Consider the following 21,074-nt stretch of genomic DNA (forward strand, 5'->3'; position numbering starts at 1 on the left):
ATATTTAGGCAAATGTGCACATTAAAAACTTTCTAAAATGAACACCTGTACTGTCCATAAATTTCAGATTGATTTGCACAAAATACCTTTGAACCAATGAATTGCACTTTGAAAGAAAAGGAATTTAATACAGACTCTTTTTCAGAAAATTATCACTGCCTCCTATTATGAAATAGCTAAGTGATGACAAAACTTTAAAAAAATATTTTTAAAATTACTCGAAAATACCACTGAAAATTCCCTCAGCCATAAGACAAACATTATAATTTATTTCCAAAAACCTACGTTACTGATTTTTTTTCTCTTGAAACATACATAGAATAACCAACTTACCATTGCAACATAGTTGAATTTACGAATCACGTGACGTATTCTCTTCATCTCTTCATCCAGGTTACAAGCCCAGACCTCACATATTCTTTGGGTGTGATCTACTGTCGCTGCTGGCATGTTGCCGAATTCAAGTACCTGTCATCAAAGCACTACACCTTCAGGTGGGGCAGTCGTATACGAGGAAGACCAAATTTACTGTCTGACCTTCAATCCCAATATTTACCTTCAAAACATAAAATAACTAAATTTAGATTGTTGAAAAAATTAAATAACAAATCGTGCAATAGATCTTCAGCATCAACACACGGCTCAATGGCAAACATCTGAAATTCTATTTCGTGACAATAAATACTTGCTGACTGCAAGTTCCTCAACAGCTGGAGTCATTTTGAATGCAAGAAAAAGAGTTTTACTTTAACATAGAACATACAGTGCAGAAGGAGGCCATTCAGCCCATCGAGTCTGCACCGACCCACTTAAGCCCTATTTCCACCCTATCCCCGAAACCCAATAACCCCATCTAACCTTTTTTGGACATTAAGGGCAATTTAGCATGGCCAATCCACCTAACCTGCACATCTTTGGACTGTGGGAGGAAACCGGAGCACCCAGAGGAAACCCACAGACACGGGGAGAACGTGCAGACTCCGCACAGACAGTGACCAACGGGGAATCGAACCTGGGACCCTGGCGCTGTGAAGCCACAGTGCTAGCCACTTGTGCTACCGTGCTGCCCACATGACCAAAACGCCCAAAGCAAGAATCATACCCCAAAACCAACAAGCCCCTTTAATTTATTCTTTAATGGGATCTGGCATTACTGGCAAGGCCAGTATTTGTTGCCCATCCCCAATTGCCCTGGAGCTGAGTGGATTACTAGGCCATTTCAGAGGATAGTTAAGATTCAACCACATTGCTGTAACAGGTAGGTTAGACCAGGTAAGGATGGCAGATTCCCTTCCCAAAAGAACGTTAGTGAACCAGGTGGACCTTTACAACAATCGACAATCGTTTTGTGATCATCATTACTGAGACTAGCTTTTTAATTCCTGATTAGTAATTGAATTTCAATTCCACCAGTTTCTGTATAGGGATTTGAACCCTTGTCTCCAGAATATTACTCTGGGCCTCTGGATTGCCAGTCCAATTACATTATCACGATGCCACCATCTATACATTTGCAGATTGCATTAAAAAGGTCTCTCCAAAAGAAATTAAGGGATAAATGTGTTGAATACCTGAAGGTTTATGCAAGGACTTTTATTTTATTTTTAAAAAATATATTTTTATTCAAAATTTTGTGGCCAAACATAACAGTACATAGTTTTTCTTTTGAACAACAAAGCAATATAAATAACTGTGGCCAATTTTAAACAAATAAATAAATAATATATAAACAGAAACATAAACAAAACTGAGTGGCAACTGCCTTGTCAAAAATAGTTACTCTCCAAAGATACAATCCAATATACATTACCTATAACAAGTGTCTATACATATACAATGACATCCCTGATAGTCCGTCCGGTTCCTCCACCTCCCCCTCCCCCCTGGGTTGCTGCTGTTGTCTTCTTCTTTTCCATTCCCTCTATCTTTCTGTGAGGTAGTCGACGAACGGTTGCCACCACCTGGTAAACCCTTGAGCCGAACCCCTTAATACGAACTTGATCAGTTCTAACTTTATAAACCCTGCCATGTCGTTTACCCAGGTCTCCACACCCGGGGGTTTGGCTTCCTTCCACATTAACAATATCCTGCGCCGGGCTACTAGGGACGCAAAGGCCAAAACATCAGCCTCTCTCGCCTCCTGCACTCCCGGCTCTTCTGCAACCCCGAATATAGCCAACCCCCAGCTTGGTTCGACCCGGACCCCCACCACCTTCGAAAGCACCTTTGCCACCCCCACCCAGAACCCCTGTAGTGCCAGGCATGACCAGAACATGTGGGTGTGATTCGCTGGGCTTCTCGAGCATCTCCCACACCTATCCTCTACCCCCAAAAATTTACTGAGCAGTGCTCCAGTCATGTGCGCCCTGTGTAGAACCTTGAATTGTATCAGGCTTAGCCTGGCACATGAGGACGATGAGTTTACCCTACGTAGGGCCTCAGCCCACAGCCCATCCTCAATCTCCTCCCCCAGCTCTTCTTCCCATTTCCCTTTCAGCTCATCTACCATGATCTCCCCCTCGTCCCTCATTTCCCTATATATGTCCGACACCTTACCATCCCCCACCCATGTCTCTGAGATCACTCTATCCTGCACCCCCTGCGTCGGGAGCTGCGGGAATTCCCTCACCTGTTGCCTCGCGAAAGCCCTCAGTTGCATATACCGAAATGCATTCCCTTGGGGCAACCCATATTTTTCCGTCAGCACACCCAGACTCGCAAACGTCCCATCTACGAACAGATCTCTCAATTGTACTACCGCAGCTCTTTGCCATGCTCCAAATCCCCCATCCATTCTCCCCGGAACAAACCTATGGTTATTTCTTATCGGGGACCGCTCCGAGGCTCCCGTCTTTCCCCTATGCCTTCTCCACTGCCCCCAAATTTTCAATGTAGCCACCACCACCGAGCTTGTGGTGTATTTCTTCGGTGAGAACGGCAACGGTGCCGTCACCATTGCTTGTAGGCTAGTCCCCCTGCAGGACGCCCTCTCCAATCTCTTCCACGCCGCTCCCTCCCCTTCTCCCATCCACTTACACACCATTGAAACATTGGCGGCCCAATAATAGTCCCTACTACGCTGCAAAAATCCCCTCTTCACTCTCGGGGTCTTCCCGGCCCACACAAAACTCATAATACTCTTCTCGATTCTCTTGAAAAAAGCCTTCGTGACCACCACCGGGAGGCACTGAAACACAAAAAGGAATCTCGGGAGGACCACCATTTTAACCGCCTGCACCCTACCTGCCAGTGACAGGGACACCGTGTCCCATCCCTTAAAGTCCTCCTCCATCTGTTCCACCAACCGCGTTAAATTAAGCCTGTGTAATGTACCCCAATTCTTGGCTATCTGGATCCCCAAGTACCGGATGTCCCTTGTTACCTTCCTCAACGGTGAATCCTCTATTTCCCTGCTCTGCTCCCCTGGATGCACCACGAACAACTCACCTTTCCCCATGTTCAATTTATACCCTGAAAAATCCCCAAACTCCCCAAGTATCCGCATTATCTCTGGCATCCCCTCCGCCGGGTCCGCCACATACAACAACAAATCATCCGCATACAAAGATACCCGATGTTCTTCTCCTCCCCTGAGTACTCCCCTCCACTTCCTGGAACCCCTCAACGCTATGGCCAGGGGCTCAATCGCCAATGCAAACAATAACGGGGACAGAGGACATCCCTGCCTCGTCCCTCTATGGAGCCGAAAATATTCAGACCCCCGTCCATTCGTGACCACGCTCGCCATCGGAGCTCTATACAGCAACTGTACCCATCTGATATACCCATCTCCAAAGCCAAATCTCCTCAGCACCTCCCACAAATAATCCCACTCCACTCTATCAAATGCTTTCTCGGCATCCATCGCCACCACTATCACCGCTTCCCCCTCTGGTGGGGGCATCATTATTACCCCTAGCAGCCTTCGTATATTTGTGTTCAGCTGTCTCCCCTTCACAAACCCAGTTTGGTCCTCATGAACCACCCCCGGGACACAATCCTCTATCCTCGTTGCCATTAGCTTGGCCAGAATCTTAGCATCCACATTCAGGAGGGAAATGGGCCTATAGGACCCGCATTGCAGCGGGTCTTTTTCCTTCTTTAGGAGGAGCGATATCGTTGCCTCTGACATAGTCGGGGGCAGCTGCCCCCTTTCCCTAGCCTCATTAAAGGTTCTCATCAGTAGCGGGGCCAGCAAGTCCATATATTTCCTATAGAATTCCACTGGGAATCAGTCTGGTCCCGGGGCCTTCCCCGCCTGCATGCTTCCAATCCCTTTCACTACTTCCTCCGTCTCAATGCAAGGACTTTTATAATAGACCTGATATCATCATAGGTCAAACCACAAGCAATTTTATTTTTTCATTTTATTGAGTTTTTGCAGAATATAATAACTAACCCTGCAAACAAATCTCCAGAAAGGCAGGATAAAATGTAACCAAATACTTGATAACTTAGTACAATAACTCACATTTATATACTAACTGAAACATAAAAAGGTGTTTCATCAAAACAGAATTCGACAAGTATTAACACTGAACAAAAAGAGGTGACTAAAAGTGAAATTTTGGCCTATGTATAAAGAGAGGGAGCTGTAGTGTGTGTGTGTTTTAGGAGGGAATTTCAGAGTGTAGCACCTCCATGCATAACAGTGCACTCACCAATGGCGAGAAGAAAAGTGTGGGTTGCACAACAGGTCAGAGATGGAGGATCAAGGCGTTTTCAGTGCGCTGTAGGGCTAGAGAAAATCACGGAGATAAGAATAGACAAAACCTTGAAGGAAATCAAACACATTAGGTTGGTGAACAGTCTTAGACGTGCCAAAGGATGGGGCAACAAGCAGGACAGCATGAGAATCATCTAGTCTGGAGTGACAAAGAAATGGATGAGTGTCTCAGCAGCAGGCAGGTTACTTTTCATTTAGAAACTCAACTCATGATTAAATAAGATGCAGATGTTGCTGACAATCTTGTTCAACCTGAAACAGTGGTCAAGGATGAGGTTGGAATTCTTGGATATAGTACTAAATTTGTGGCAGATGTCAAAGATGATGACTGCGATCTTCCCAAATTTTAACTGAAGGAAACGGTAACTCATCCAGAATTGCATTTTGGACAAGCTGAATGAATAACTGAGACAATGGAGCCATTTGAGAGAAGGGAGTGCATGGCTGTAAGGTAGAGCTGGGTGCATGTGGCATGGAGTCCCAGGCACCATATTTAAAGACCATTATGGAGCAGTATGCAAATGCAGAAGAGGAGTAGTCCAAAGATAGATCAATGGATGATTCAAGGCAACAATGTGCGAGTGGAAAGCAAAGCAATTGTTGGACATGCCTTGGTTACGATGGGATAGGTAAGAGTGGACCAAATGAGGGAAGTTGCGCTATGCTGGATAATGGAGTGAACAATAAGTAGATTGTTTTACCTTTTCCAACAAGAAAATACAGAATTTCTGTTTTGAGTTTGGCTAGAAAAAATAAAGATAGTCACCAGGAAAAATCAAAGTATTTGGGATTGAAATGGAGAAACTCCGCACAGAATTCTATTCCATGTTTTGCACCAGACAGGATGAAATCAGTTATATTTAGTGAAAGCATTTTATCAGAGTGCATACTACAACAATGCAGTTTTCCGTTGAGCTGGAAAGCCATTCCCTTCCACACATTGCATACTTATTTTTTTAATGTTGTTAATGATTTAATGTTGTTAATAGAGGGGAAGGTAAAGCACCATATTTAAAGACATAGCATTACTTTCCTTTTATAACACTGGATTAAAATTTTTTTGATGTGTCTGATCCATTAGCAACATAAAGCAGGTCAGAGTCTAAGTGTTCTGCTGTCTGTTGCAAACACCCCGACTCCCCAAGGCTTTTCTACCACAGGCACAAGTCAGGGACATGCTGGAATATTTTCCACTTACTGAGATGGTTGCAGCTTCTACAAACAGTTCAATTGTTTAGACAGAACTTGCTGCTCAATAGTCATAGAATTTACAGTGCAGAAGGAGGCCATTTGGCATATAGAGTCTGCACCGGCTCTTGGAAAGAGCACCCTACCCAAGCCCACTCCTCCACCCTATCCCCATAACCCAGTAACCCCACCCAACTCGAAGGGCAATTTTGGACACCAAGGGCAATTTAGCATGGCCAATCCACCTAACCTGCACATCTTTGGACTGTGGGAGGAAACCGAAGCACCCGAAGGAAACCCACGCACACGGGGAGACCGTGCAGACTCCACACAGACAGTGACCCAAGCCAGGAATCGAACCTGGGACCCTGGAGCTGTGAAGCAATTGTGCTAACCACAATGCTACCGTGCTGTCCTAGTAGAACCACCCACTAGCTGAGATCCTTCCACCACTGACATACTTTGCCTCCAATGTTCTTGACATCAGCAACTTGGGAAGGCTAGTACTGCAGCATCTCCTAAACCCGTAACCTCCACCAGCTAGAAAGAAAGGAACTGCAAGTACATGTGAGCAGAATTACCTCCGAGGGTCTTTTGAAATCATACACCATCCTGACTAAGACATATGTTCATGCTGCTTTATTGTTGCTTGGTCAAAATCCTGGTATTCCCTACCTAACAGAAATGTGAGCACCACAAAAACTGCAGCAGTTTACAGAAACCCAGCACCGTTGCCATGTCAAGTAGGGACAAACAATAAATGCTGCCCTTATCAAAGGTACACAGCCCAAGAATGAATAGAAAATATATGGAGAATAGATTGAGGGTTTTTACTTCCCATAAGGGCAAGGAGAGGTTTTGCATATTACTGTAGCTGCTGAATTGCCACTTAAAGAAACTTTCCAGCAGAACACCTGCTAGTAGTAACAGTATAATTTCAAAATGAAACTTTATATTTCCACCAGTTAGCCACATTTGAACCTGGATTCAGCATCTCAATGTTACAAAACAACCAGACATAACACAATAGAAACGTTGTAGACATTAAGAGAGGAAGCAATAAGTGACAGAATTATATAATAAAGTTTCAAAAGTACAATCAAAATTGGAGTGTTCATACAAGCAACACACTTCAGGGAACAATTTAGGAAGCAAACACCTTTCAAGCTACCAGAGCCGTTGCAGCCTTTCAACACAGAGAAATGTCATGAAGGTGTATCTCACTGGAGTCATTGCCATAAAGTCCAGCTGTACTCTCAGAGTACAGGACTTGGACTTTAATATCAAGTTTTCTATAGGGTTAAATTCCATCCGCCCAATCTCCGAATAAAACTGACCATAACAAAAATCAATGAGTTGCACAATACAAAATCGCAACATAGTTGTACTACGTTCAATAACTGATACTTGCAAAGGCCATGACAATGTTTGGCCCGGAAGTTATAAACATTAAACAAAAGCTTAATGTTTTCACAATCGCCGGCAGTTTATTTTTTAAAGTTGCTATTGAATTTAATCCTTTACCATCACCAAACTGGTTCCTGCTAATGAGATTTATTTCGATAGTGATAAAATTGGATGTTTAAATGTGTTAAATATTAGGGACGTGTAGTTTATTTTAAAACATGTCCCAACGGCACTGCACTCTCTGCCTCGCCCAGTTAACTTTGCTCTATAATCTATCCCCGGCATATTGTTATGTAGCCATATTTTGGTCACAATATTTGGTCTTTAATAACACACCAGTCTGATGGTTTTGAGATGTCCAGTTGTTTGTTATTATCACTGAGACTCACGGACTAGGGAAGAGGGAATTCCGACGCTTTCAGATCCCAAACAAAAAAAACAGCAGCTCTACTACTGGCAAACATAAATTTACAAGAGTTGCCGTTTCTTGGGCGTTAGTTTTACCTGCGTCAGCCGGGAGCAGGCTCTGAAACTGATTAACTATTAAAATGCGAGCCCGTCTCCTCACTGCCTCAATAACCCACTCGTATCCTCCATTACAGCCACCGCGCAACCCGCTGACGTCATCCAATCGTGCGTATTGACCTTTCAACTCCGTTCGAGCTACTAAAAAAAACAGTTTAGAACGAATTTCCCTCACACAAAGCGAATCTTTCTGCGCTACAAGTTATATATTCACAGCTGAACTCCAGAAGGATAACTATTTGACTTGGTTCAGATGAGAGGAAAGATCGTCGACACGGGTTGTGATGACGTTTACACAGAATGGGTACTGGGTGGGTGGACGCGGGATTTGCGCAGTCGTAGTCCGGCTCCAGAGTGTCTGATCCCAGTGAGGTGATGAGGAGTTCAGCCGCTGTGCCAGTTAATTAGGCGGCGCCGTGTTTTGTTGAGTCCGGGGCCTGTGGGCAGGTTGAGGCCAGGAGCATGAACTGGATTTTCCCGTTGTCGAAAAGCGGTGGCAGTGGCTCCGGGCACTTGCCGCCTCTCACCAATTTACAGCAGCAGCGCCAGCGGCAGATAGAGTCGGTGAAAAGCTCACACAGTGGGTGAGTGAGGAGTCCGGCCCGCACTGCCTTGCCCTGATCTTTAAACCCTGTTTGTATTGGTCTTCGGCGTCGTGAACCTGGTGGCTGCGACCCCGATCGCAGTAAATGTTTCCATGGAGAATATTTCTGGGGAGGTCAATCAGCCTTCCTGAAATTTCTCCAGAGCCCCTGTCTCTCTGTTTATTGTCTTTCTGCTTATTGTGTGTGTCTATCGAAAAGATTATATAACCTTTTGGTGAACATGAATCAGAAATTGCATCTGTGTCTCAGGGCTCAGCAATGTTTTCATTTGAAGGGTTACATCTCCTTGTCCCACCCAGTGTTGGAAATAACGTAAGGGTGCTAAATTCAGAAAACGATCCATTTCTAGCTTCGCTTAAAAAAAAACCTTTATGACATGACACAAATTAGTAACGCATTTGCATGTATTCTCCACAACGGTCAGTCTTAGACTGAAGTTCTGTTCCAAAGGTAGTGTTTGCAAACTGTGGTCAGCGAAAGCAAAATGATTACTTGATAGATTTGGGCAGCATGGTAGCATAGTGGTTAGCACAATTGCTTCACAGCTCCAGGGTCCCAGGTTCGATTCCCGGCTTGGGTCACTGTCTGTGCGGAGTCTGCACGTTCTCTCCGTGCGTACGTGGGTTTCCTCCGGGTGCTCCGGTTTCCTCCCACAGTCTAAAGATGTGCAGGTTAGCTGGATTGGCCATGCTAAATTGCCCTTCGTGTCCGAAATTGCCCTTAGTGTTGAGTGTGGTTACTGCGTTATGGGGATAGGGTGGAGGTGTGGGCTTGGGTAGGGTACTCTTTCCAAGAGCCGGTGCAGACTAGATGGGCTGAATGGCCTCCTTCTGCACTGTAAATTCTATGAAATAAGATGTTTAGGCGTGAAAAGGCGATTGTATATGTTGTATAGTAAATGCCTATGGTATATAGATGCGGCTGCTCTGCTATTCAATGTCAGCTTAATGGTAGTTGGGAGAAGGAAGGTTTTGATTTGGAGAAAGTGGAGTAGTTTCATCTTGTTAGTGGTTACCGTCCTTGCAAATGTTGCCTGTCTTTTCAAAAGTTCGAAGGGATTACGCGATTCTTGTGTTCATGATACTTGAGAGTTAATTCGTTTTGACGTGGGGGTGATTTTGACGGCACTGACAGAACTTATTAACCCATTAAGAAGACCTAAAGCCAAGCGTTCACATTTCAGTAACTCAAACGTTAAATGTCCTTTTTACTTTCGATTAGTTGTTTACATAGTTTGAAATGGGGGGACTTGGGTTTGTTGCCGAAATCCTTCCATTCCGAAGCTTAAAATTCTACTGAAGTATTTGCTGAACACAAGCATGTGCATTTTTTTTACGAAAACTAACAATGCCCATGTGATATAGTGTACAAGCATAAAAGGGCTGAGATGTTGCCTCATTTCCTGGTCATGTGAAATATGGCTTCAGGCTCTAGTTTCATTTTGTACATGTTTGACTGCATCAATATCTTGTGACGAGCAACTTAAAAAAATATTTCAGAACCAAAACCTGTGGCGTTATTTAAAATCCCTATTCGTCATGTGACACTGGCATCATGTGTTCCTGGCTGAATCGCATTCGCAATGATTAATTCTAAATTTGCACTTTTGCAGCTCTTAACTGCACCATTTGTTCCTCTTTAAACTTACAATAAATTCGTTAAAATATCATGTTCTAATGGAGATTATTTATGTACCATTTATGAAAATTTAGAAGCAAATTACTGCGGATGCTGGAATCTGAAACGAAAGGGAAAATGCTGGAAAATCTCAGCAGGTCTGGCAGCATCTGTAGGGAGAGAAAAGAGCTAACGTTTCGAGTCTCGTGACTCTTTGTCAAAGCTAAAGCTAACAGACAGAGAAAGTGGGAAATATTTATACCGTGGAGTGAGAATGAAAGATGAGTCATAGCCACAAAAACCAAGGTGAAAGAGTGCTAATGGCAGTCCCCAGAGAGAACAAAAGATGTGAAAGGTCAAACAGCAGGGAGACTAACACCGGAGGATGAACTGTAGATGTGGGGGAGGGGAAGCAAAGAGGAGAAAGGTGGATAAGATTGGGGAGGGGGGATTAAATATAAATCAAGAAAGGAAGAAATGGTAAAAGACAGTTAAAATGAAATGGCTGGAGGAACAACATCTCTTATTCCGGTTAGGCACGCTACAGCCTTCCGGCCTGAACATCGAATTCAACAACTTCAGATGATCAGCTCTACCCCACCTCGACCCATTTGTTTTCATCCCATTTCATTTTAACTGTCTTTTACCATTTCTTCCTTTCTTAATATATATTTAATTTCCCCCCCCCAATCTTATCCACCTTTCCATATCCTTTCTCCTCTTTGCTTCCCCCTTCTCCACCCCCCACATCTACAGTTCATCCTCTGATGTTCGTCTCCCTGCTGTTTGACCTTTCACATCTTTTGTTTTCTCTGGGGACTGCCATTAGCACTCTTTCCCCTTGGTTTCTGTGGCCATTAGCATCTGGTTTCCCTGGGGTTCTGTGGCTATGACTCATCTTTCATTCTCACTCCACAATATAAATATTTCCCACTTTCTCTGTCTGTTAGCTTTGACAAAAGAGTCATCGGGCTGGAAACATTAGCTCTTTTCTCTCCCCACAGATGCTGCCAGATCTGCTGAAATTTTCCAGCATTTTCTCTTTTGATGAAAATTTAGAATGTCTTTTCTCATATTAGAGTTTATTGCTTTAGAGTGATAAAAGCCAGAAGCACCAGGTTTTGCCAGCTTGTACTCCTTTACTTTGGCAAGGCAGAGCTCATACTTTAATCCTGTCTTGTGGACTTTTGAGAAAATTATTCTAGAAAGCTTTGGAGCCTGTACAGAAATGTATTTAGTGGCATAGTCGAGATTTCAGGAGGATGGACAGATTGTCACATGGCAGACTTCACTTTACTTCATGAGATGCAGTTTGGAAGGAAGAATGGGGAGAGGCATTACGAACTAAATAGTCCAATTTTACTGGGGGTGCAGGAATCGAGATCTTCCACTTGCACAAATTTTTGAAGGCAGCGACACAAGCCGGTAAGGCTTTTTTAATAACTCGTGTGATCCTGGGCTTTATAAATAGAAACATTGAATACAAAAGTAATTTCGTAATGCTCACCCTTTCAAGATCAATACTGAGGCCTCAGCTAGAGTATTGTCAAATTCTAAGCACCACACTTCAGAAGGAAGGATGTGAGGGCCTTGGGGAGGAAAATGTACCAGAATAATACTAGGGATGAGTGACTACAATTAGGTGGAGAAAGTAGAAAAGCATTGTTCACCTGAGGTCTAATGGGTTTAGGGTTCAAAATTATGATTGGTTTTAATATAGTACACATAAACTTATTTCCTTGACAGAAGGATTGGTAAGCAGAGGACGCAAATTTAAGTTAATTGGGAGAAGAATCAATGAAAAGATGAGATGTTGTAATCTGGAAGGCACTGCCCAAGTGACCTGTGGAAGGAAGGAGGTTCAATAGTAACATTCAACAGATAATTGGATATGTATTGAAAAGCTAAAGATAGCATGGTTATCAGGGAAAGAATATTGCGTCTAATTGAATACCTCTTTCACAATGGAGCAAATGGCCGCCTTTTATGCTGTAGGCTTCTATGATAAGAATGTGATGACCAGGCATTTTTAAACAGTGAATACCAGAATTTGTTGCAATGAATTTATATTGGAACAAAATGTGTTCACTTCTTTAGATAATTGACCTCATAGAAAACCAATACAGAACATTTTGCAGTGAATACACCAGTGGAATGGGTGCAGTTGTACCAGTGAATTATTTAATGAAAGAATTGAGTGGCAGTCAATTAATGAATTCAATAAACCTGTGGGATCACCAGTGAATTGATAAATCAAAGCAACAATAGTTGCAAATAAATTGCTTTAGAGGAACTGCAAAAATTAACAAAGTAATGGATCAGCTAGCATCAGATAAATTAATAAATTTTGTAGAGCAGCTGAACACAAACAAATTAATCAAGTCATGGACACCAGTAGTTGGTTTCCCATCCTTTAAATTTCAAAGCAGAGTGATTGTTTTCTAAACCTCTTGAGTGTGATGTATGTTTGTGTACAAGTTATAATGCAAGTCGTTCTATAGATTCCTGTTCATTTGTCAATATAAAGAAAATGACTGGGATAAAATTCAGGTTACTAGAAATGTTATGAGGAAGTCTGCAAACAGGTAAACTGTCTGGTGTGCTCCCTTGTACAACTTATTTATATAACTCCATTAATATAATGAAACATTTCTAGGTGCTTCATAGGAGCATTATAAAACAAAGTATGCCACAGAGTCTCGGCGATATTAGGTCAAATGACCAGAGCTTGGTTGAAGTAGTAGGTGTGGTGTGAGGAAAGTGAAGGTAGGGATGGTATTCCAGAGCAGACCCAGCCTCCTGATTAAAATAAGATTGTTTCAATTTACCTACAGTTATTTTTACCATAATCTTCTCCAAGCTAAATTATAAAGTTCCGAAAGTAAGAGAAGTTTGTGTCGTTGATATAAATGTACAGCACAGAAAAGGGCTATTCGGTTGACCGGTCTGCCAGTGTTCCATATGAGGTTCATTTCACCCTCCTTATCTCTCCCTAACAACATATCCTTCTATTTATTCTCCCTCATTTAATTATCTTGTTCCCCTTTTATGAATCAGATAATATGTCTATTAAAGATAGCAGCCAAATAAATTTTCAAAGAGAGAAACTGACTTTTTTGAATTTCTTTTTAATTCATTTTTACAGGATGTGGACTTCACTGGCTAGGTCAGCATTTGTTGTCCATCCCTAATTGCCCTTGAGAAGGTGGTGGTAAACTACCATTTTTAACTGCTGTAGTCCATGTGGTGTAGGTACACCCATTGTGCTGTTAGGGAGCAAGTTCCATGAGTTCTATCTCAAGTCATAGAACACAAAAGCCAAAACCAAAACAGTGTCAGACTTGGGCAAGGCTGCAGTTGGAGCATTGTTGAATGTTTTGGCACCCCATTATGGGAAGGATATGAAAGCAATGGAAAAGTTGCTAGAATGTTACTGGAGATCAGTTAGTGATGAACTGAGGCTTGTAAAGTTGGGATTTCCTCATTTCTCCATGACCACCAAGGGGATTAAGGGGTAGCAAAATAAAGGTTTTTAAGTTATTCTCTTGCTCTCTCTTGGCGGTACAATTGTGACAATCTCTGCCCCAAACCATTGTTAAAGTAGGCTTTATGAATTTAATTCACAGAAGAATGACATAGCTGGTGTGTGTGTGTGTGTGGGGAGGGAATGTTATCTTCTCTACTGTCGGGGTGGTGGGGGAAAGAATGTTAAAATATTCTGAAACAATTAGGAGAATGACAATTGTGTTTATCTTTGTATAGTGTAGTGGAAATACAGAAGGATGTGGAATACAGATTGCCTTTCACGGTGAACAATAAAACAATCAATTTAAATATGTAAGTATAAAAGCTCAAGTTTGAGATGCCCATTTTACATGACGTACATTTATGCAACTTCATTTTCTCACTCTTGTAGTACACAATAGGAAGAAAATCCAGAAGAACTAATTAGACTCTAACATTCTCCTGCCATATTGGTAGCCTGCTATTTTTTTAAATGGTCCGTGTGGTGGAGGGTTTCAAATAATTAGAACTATCTGTTTTGTGAAGAACGGCGTGCTGGTTGGGTTGAAAGCTCAGTCAATAGATATTAAGGGTCCCAATGAGAAGAGTTGAATTCAAATGTTGACAACACTTGATCAAATTGACTTATTTCCTTGATTACTAAGCTGTGTGCTGAAACAAAAAATAGAAAAAGCTAAAACTGCATCATGATCAGTCATCAGATGGTAGATAAAATCCTTCAGAATACCAGGCTTTAGGCAGAGTCCTTCGAACTAGAAAGAAAATGAAAGAAAAGCAAGCATTTTATTCCAGTCAGAAAAAAGGAAGAGGAAAAAAGAACAAATTAGTAATGCCTGTCATTTTTTTTGTATAAAAAGAGGGAAATTGATGGATGATGTAGATCATCTGTCAAGCAATACACATCTTTTGATTTTTTTAAAACTGTGCCAATGTGGTGCCCACTGAAGGAAAGAGTTGAGGGAAGGAAAAAAGGAGAAGTTGAAAGCAACTGTCAGATCAGGCCTTAGAAAAATGGATTGGTCAGTCCTGAAATAGGGCAGCACGGTAGCACAGTGGCTATCACAGTTACTTCACAGCTCCAGGGTCCCAGGTTCGATTCCTGGCTTGGGTCACTGTCTGTGCGGAGTCTGCACGTTCTCCCAGTGTGTGTGTGTGGGTTTCCTCCGGGTGCTCCGATTTCCTCCCACAGTCCAAAGATGTGCAGGTTAGGTGGATTGGCCATGCTAAATTGCCCTTAGAGTCCAAAAAGGTTAGTTGCGGTTACTGGGTTAGAAGTGTGGGCTTAAATGGGGTGCTCTTTCCAAGAGCCGGTGCAGACTTGATGGGCCGAATGGCCTACTTCTGCACTGTAGATTCTATGAAACATTTGTTTGGCCACAAAGTGAGTTTCTGCAAGTACTCGCAAACAAAAAGGAAAAGCTACAAAAATGGAGATGAGCAGAATACAAGAGATGACCATTATGCTTTTTGAAAATGGGAAAGAACTTCCTAATGATGTTCACCAGAGCATTCTGTCATTCCTGAGCAGGAGTGAATTAACTATCAATAAAAAGAAATCCAAATATTTGATTTAACATTGTTGGTTTCACAATCAACCTAGAATTGGATGATCTGTTTTATTTTTCCTTTCCCATCTGTCCTTATTTATCCTTGCCTATTTTTCAATTTTTAGTTGTAAAGAAGGATCCTGCCCAAACATTGACTTGTCCAGATGACCTTGTGTTATCAGAGTTTTTGTTTTTTTATCCACATTGATAGTTTGCCATTCCTTTAAAATGGTCCATCTTAAAAGAAGTGAAGCATCTGGAATCTGTTTTGGATTGCAGAGGAAATTGAAGTTCTTGATATTTAGATTGTTAAAAACTCCCTTCGACTCAATCAGACCTGCCATGTGAAAGAACAAATGAATGCGGGATGTGTGTGAATGAAGATACAAGGTTTGGAGAATGGTAACGAAAATTAATATCTTCATCTACACTTGTACACTGTAATTATTTGTTTTTGAGTTAACATTTGGTGATGTGCACAATGGCTTCATGTTTTTGTTTGTAGCCACTAAGGGAAGGATACAAATTAACTTTTAATTTTCTTTCTTTACAAATCTAGCTTCCTTCCTCCTCAGTTTCCACAAGAAAAGCCCGTGGTTTCAGTCTTCCCTCCAGTGAGGCACCATTTAGTGGACAAGCATAGTGGGACAGTGGTGACGAGCCCACTGATTACAAATGTATGTTGACAATTTCACCATTTATTTATTTTTTTAAATTTAGAGTACCCAATTATAATTTTTTTTTCCAATTAAGGGGCAATTTAGCATGGCCAATCCACCTAACCTGCACATCCTTTGGGTTGTGAGGGTGAAATCCACGTAGACACGGGGAGAGTTTGCAAACTCCACCCGGACAATGACCCAGGGCCGGGATTTGAACCCGGGTCCTCAGCACCGTAGTCCCAGTACTATCCACTGCACCACCGTGCTGCCCTAATTTCACCTTTTATAACTCATTTTGTGAAATATATGATTGTGTTGCCTTTCATTGTATTTATCTATTTCTAAATTCAAAAAACTTGTGTCTCGTATTTCACTTTAATGGGTACCAGCATGGCATTGGTCACAGTATTCTGAAGGATATGCTGTTTTATAACCGTAGGAACTTTTGATAGAATTGATGGAAAATTGATAGAAAAATGTATTATATAACACCAGTAGAACCACTAGAAAGGTTTAAAATAACATGTACCTCTTAACCTAAGTTTTAATTTGTAAAGTATAAGTTCGGACTCCTGCAAAGGCTACCATGTGCAGAATTCCATACGGAATACACATTGATTGTATTGTTGTGAGAGGGGTGGAGAAAATGAATTATGGGATGTGTGCACTGGTTAGGCAAGCATTTATTGCCCATCCCTTGTTGCCCGTAAGGTGGCGGTGTGCTGCCCCTTGAATGGCTGCAGTCCCTGAGGTATAGGTACACCCACTGAGCTGTTTGGTAGAGTTCCAGAATTTTCATCCAGCAACGGTGCGATGTGTTTCCAAATCAGGGTGGTGAGTGACTTGGAGGGGGTCCTCTAGGTGGTGGTGTTGATGCTCTTGTCCTTCTGGATAGTAGTGAACGTGGTGCCTAAGGAATCTTGGGTGAGTTACTGCAGTGCATCCTGTAGATGGTACACACTGCTGCCATTGTTTGTCACTGGAGGGATATCATTTTTTGTGGAAGGGGTAGCAATCAAACAGGCTGGTTTGTCCTGGGTGAGGTTGAGCTTCTTGATTGTTGCTGGAACTGCACTCGTCCAGGCAAGTGGAGGATATTCCATCACATTCCTCACTTGTGCCTTATGATGGTGGACAGGTTTTAGGCGGTCAGGAGGTGAGTTATTTGCCACAGAATTCCTACCATTTGACTTGCTCTGGTAGCCACAGTATTTATATGGCTATTCGTGTTCAGTTTCTGGTTGCTGATAATCCCCAGGATGTTGATAGTGGGGATTCAGCGATGGTAATGCCGTTGAAGGTCACGGGGTGATCATTTGATCCCCTCTTGTTGGAAATGGCCATTACCTGGCACTTCTGTGGTATGATTGCTACTTGCCATTTGTCAGCCTAAACTTGGATATTGTCCAGGTCTTCCTGCATTTGGACATGGACTGATTCATTATATCTGAGGTATCACAAATGGTGCTGAACATTGTGCATTCATCATAAAACATCCCCACCTCTGCACCTAGATGGAAGGAAGGTAATTGATTAAGCAGCTGAAGATGGTTGGGCATAGGACACTACCCTGAAGAACTCCTGCAGTGATGTCCTGGAGCTGAGATGATTGACCTCCAATCACCACTACTATTTTCCATTGTGCCAGCTATGACTCCAACCTATGGAACGTTTTCCCCCTGATTTCCATTAACACCTAGGGCTCTTGATGCCATGCTCGGTCAAATGCTGTCTTGATGTCAAAGGCAGTCACTCCCACCTCGCCTTCAGCTGTTTTTGTCCATGTTTGTACTAAGGCTGTAATGAGGTTAGGAGCTGAGTGACACTGGCGGAACCCAGTAACAAAAGAAAATCCGTGCAAATCCGGTACAGAACAAAACAAGAGTTGGCATAGGAACAAGCAAGACCGGATAAATTCGGAACAGTATATTTAAGGAAACAGCACCTTCAATTTATATATCGGATCAATCCAACAACAAATCAACAAATTGAGTTGGGGAAATGGAGGAAACTACCATATAAGTACAGAAGGACAGCAGTTCAGGTCGCATGCCATCATGTATTGCGATATCAAGACTAACAAAATGAAATAGCTCACGGAAAACCCAACAGGAGTATGAATTTAACATAGGGGTCCCATACTTTACGGAATGCATCAGACCTGGAATGGACCACAGAGGTCAGAAACTCCGTGGAGATGCATTCCATAATAGCCTTTGCCAGTTATCAATTGGCTTCTCACGAATACTGTTTGCCAAGTCCTTTTCCCAAGACTGCAAGATCCTAACAAGGATCTAGAATTTAAAGTATCTTGGAACTTGCTAATTAATTCTTTAGGCGCCACAAAATTCAGGATTTTTTGCACTGGGGAAGTTAAGTCAAGACGCAAAGCTGGATTTGTTAAGGATATAAAAAGTTATAAATACTTTTTTGAAAAGGAGTGACTCGGATTGTCAAATTGTTGACATAGCTGCGCAAAGGATGACAAGGAAGCATCTCTGAACATGTCTCTCAGCCTACAATGCCTCTTATCTCTCTCCTAGTATCAAACCCATGGTCGATTAGACTGTGTGGAAAGTCTGGACTGCTCTGGATAGGTGAGAGAACGGAAGTCTGTTTAGATCTGCCTTCTACCTGACGGACTAACGTTCATGCTCTTGAGTATTCATAATAGGGTTATCACACTTCGAGCCTGCCTTAAAGTCACCGTTAAAAAACAAAACCTACAGAGGATAAACTGACTGTTCTGCTTTAATATCAAGCCAAATAGATGAAGGGTCTTTCCCAATTCCTTACAAACCTTAGATGAGAGGTAGTTTCTATTGGCTATTATTCGAGAGACTAAAATCTTAGTCAACCCCGTGGGAGCTGGAGCTTCACGAACCTACGGCGAGGCTTCTTCTGTTCCAGATAAATGAACTAATCATTCTGTTAATTTCCTTTACAGCTCTATCTGCAGAGAACAATCTAGGCAACATATTCATTTTTATCAGGGTGATCCTTCCCAGCCAAGATACCGCAGGACTGACCAACGAGCTAAGTCCCACCTAATAAACGCAATCAGCCAAGCAAAATTGGTCCCATATAACTGCCTGAAAAAAGAGTTAATTAAAACTCCCAGATATTTAAATCCCAAGGGGGACTATCTGAAGGGAAAATTAGTGAGCAGAGGAGACTTCCCCCTCAACTTGAGCATCAGCATCACCTCCGATTTAAGAACAAAACAAAGAACAAAGAAATGTACAGCACAGGAACAGGCCCTTCGGCCCTCCAAGCCCGCGCCGACCATACTGCCCGACTAAACTACAATCTTCTACACTTCCTGGGTCCGTATCCTTCTATTCCCATCCTATTCATATATTTGTCAAGATGCCCCTTAAATGTCCCTATCGTCCCTGCTTCCACTACCTCCTCCGGTAGCGAGTTCCAGGCACCCACTACCCTCTGCGTAAAAAACTTGCCTCGTACATCTACTCTAAACCTTGCCCCTCTCACCTTAAACCTATGCCCCCTAGTAATTGACCCCTCTACCCTGGGGAAAAGCCTCTGACTATCCACTCTGTCTATGCCCCTCATAATTTTGTAGACCTCTATCAGGTCGCCCCTCAACCTCCTTCGTTCCAGAGAGAACAAACCGAGTTTATTCAATCGCTCCTCATAGCTTATGCCCTCCATACCAGGCAACATTCTGGTAAATCTCTTCTGCACCCTCTCTAAAGCCTCCACATCCTTCTGGTAGTGTGGCGACCAGAATTGAACACTATACTCCAAGTGTGGCCTAACTAAGGTTCTATACAGCTGCAACATGACTTGCCAATTCTTATACTCAATGCCCCGTCCAATGAAGGCAAGCATGCCGTATGCCTTCTTGACTACCTTCTCCACCTGTGTTGCCCCTTTCAATGACCTGTGGACCTGTACTCCTAGATCTCTTTGACTTTCAATACTCTTGAGGGTTCTACCATTTACTGTATATTCCCTACCTGCATTAGCCCTTCCAAAATGCATTACCTCACATTTGTCCGGATTAAACTCCATCTGCCATCTCTCCGCCCAAGTCTCCAGACAATCTAAATCCTGCTGTATCCTCAGACAGTCCTCATCGCTATCCGCAATTCCACCAACCTTTGTGTCGTCTGCAAACTTACTAATCAGACCAGTTACATTTTCCTCCAAATCATTTATATATACTACAAACAGCAAAGGTCCCAGCACTGATCCCTGTGGAACACCACTGGTCACAGCCCTCCAATTAGAAAAGCATCCCTCCATTGCTACCCTCTGCCTTCTATGGCCTAGCCAGTTCTGAATCCACCTTGCCAGCTCACCCCTGATCCCGTGTGACTTCACCTTTTGTACTAGTCTACCATGAGGGACCTTGTCAAAGGCCTTACTGAAGTCCATGTAGACAACATCCACTGCCCTACCTGCATCAATCATCTTAGTGACCTCCTCGAAAAACTCTATCAAGTTAGTGAGACACGACCTCCCCTTCACAAAACCGTGCTGCCTCTCACTAATACGTCCATTTGCTTCCAAATGGGAGTAGATCCTGTCTCGAAGAATTCTCTCCAGTAATTTCCCTACCACTGAAGTAAGGCTCACCGGCCTGTAGTTCCCGGGATTATCCTTGCTACCCTTCTTAAACAGAGGAACAACATTGGCTATTCTCCAGTCCTCCGGGACATCCCCTGAAGACAGCGAGGATCCAAAGATTTCTGTCAAGGCCTCAGCAATTTCCTCTCCAGCCTCCTTCAGTATTCTGGGGTAGATCCCATCAGGCCCTGGGGACTTATCTACCTTAATATTTTTTAAGACACCCAACACCTCGTCTTTTTGGATCACAATGTGACCCAGGCTATCTACACCCCCTTCTCCAGACTCAACATCTACCAATTCCTTCTCTTTGGTGAATACTGATGCAAAGTATTCATTTAGTACCTCGCCCATTTCCTCTGGCTCCACACATAGATTCCCTTGCCTATCCTTCAGTGGGCCAACCCTTTCCCTGGCTACCCTCTTGCTTTTTATGTACGTGTAAAAAGCCTTGGGATTTTCCTTAACCCTATTTGCCAATGACTTTTCATGACCCCTTCTAGCCCTCCTGACTCCTTGCTTAAGTTCCTTCCTACTTTCCTTATATGCCACACAGGCTTCGTCTGTTCCCAGCCTTTTAGCCCTGACAAATGCCTCCTTTTTCTTTTTGACGAGGCCTACAATATCACTCGTCATCCAAGGTTCCCGAAAATTGCCGTATTTATCTTTCTTCCTC

At 42.8% G+C, this 21,074-nt stretch overlaps 2 protein-coding genes across 4 annotated transcripts in view; one reads left to right on the top strand and one right to left on the bottom strand.

Annotated features, from left to right (window-relative positions):
- The window catches only part of LOC140408941 (CCR4-NOT transcription complex subunit 7), a 53,659-nt gene extending 45,565 nt beyond the window's left edge, over positions 1–8,094 (bottom strand). The window contains exons 1-3 of one of the 3 annotated variants that reach the window (XM_072496863.1): positions 7,826–7,960; positions 4,662–4,738; positions 334–556 (exon numbers count right to left, since the gene is read on the bottom strand). In XM_072496863.1, the coding sequence (XP_072352964.1) occupies positions 334–450 (117 nt within the window). In that variant the 5' untranslated portion in view covers positions 451–556; positions 4,662–4,738; positions 7,826–7,960. Of the gene's footprint in view, positions 1–333; positions 557–4,661; positions 4,739–7,825 lie in introns of all 3 variants that reach the window. The other 2 variants (XM_072496862.1, XM_072496864.1) reach the window with 2 other exon arrangements.
- Positions 8,095–8,172: 78 nt separating this feature from the next.
- vps37a (VPS37A subunit of ESCRT-I) overlaps positions 8,173–21,074 on the top strand; it is a 54,257-nt gene continuing 41,355 nt past the window's right edge. Inside the window, exons 1-3 of the mRNA XM_072496861.1 lie at positions 8,173–8,430; positions 13,831–13,905; positions 15,700–15,817. Coding sequence (XP_072352962.1) covers positions 8,309–8,430; positions 13,831–13,905; positions 15,700–15,817 — 315 coding nt within the window. The 5' untranslated portion in view covers positions 8,173–8,308. The remainder of the gene's footprint in view (positions 8,431–13,830; positions 13,906–15,699; positions 15,818–21,074) is intronic.

Source organism: Scyliorhinus torazame, chromosome 3 (genome assembly GCF_047496885.1).
Source record: "Scyliorhinus torazame isolate Kashiwa2021f chromosome 3, sScyTor2.1, whole genome shotgun sequence".
Classification (NCBI taxonomy): domain Eukaryota; kingdom Metazoa; phylum Chordata; class Chondrichthyes; order Carcharhiniformes; family Scyliorhinidae; genus Scyliorhinus; species Scyliorhinus torazame.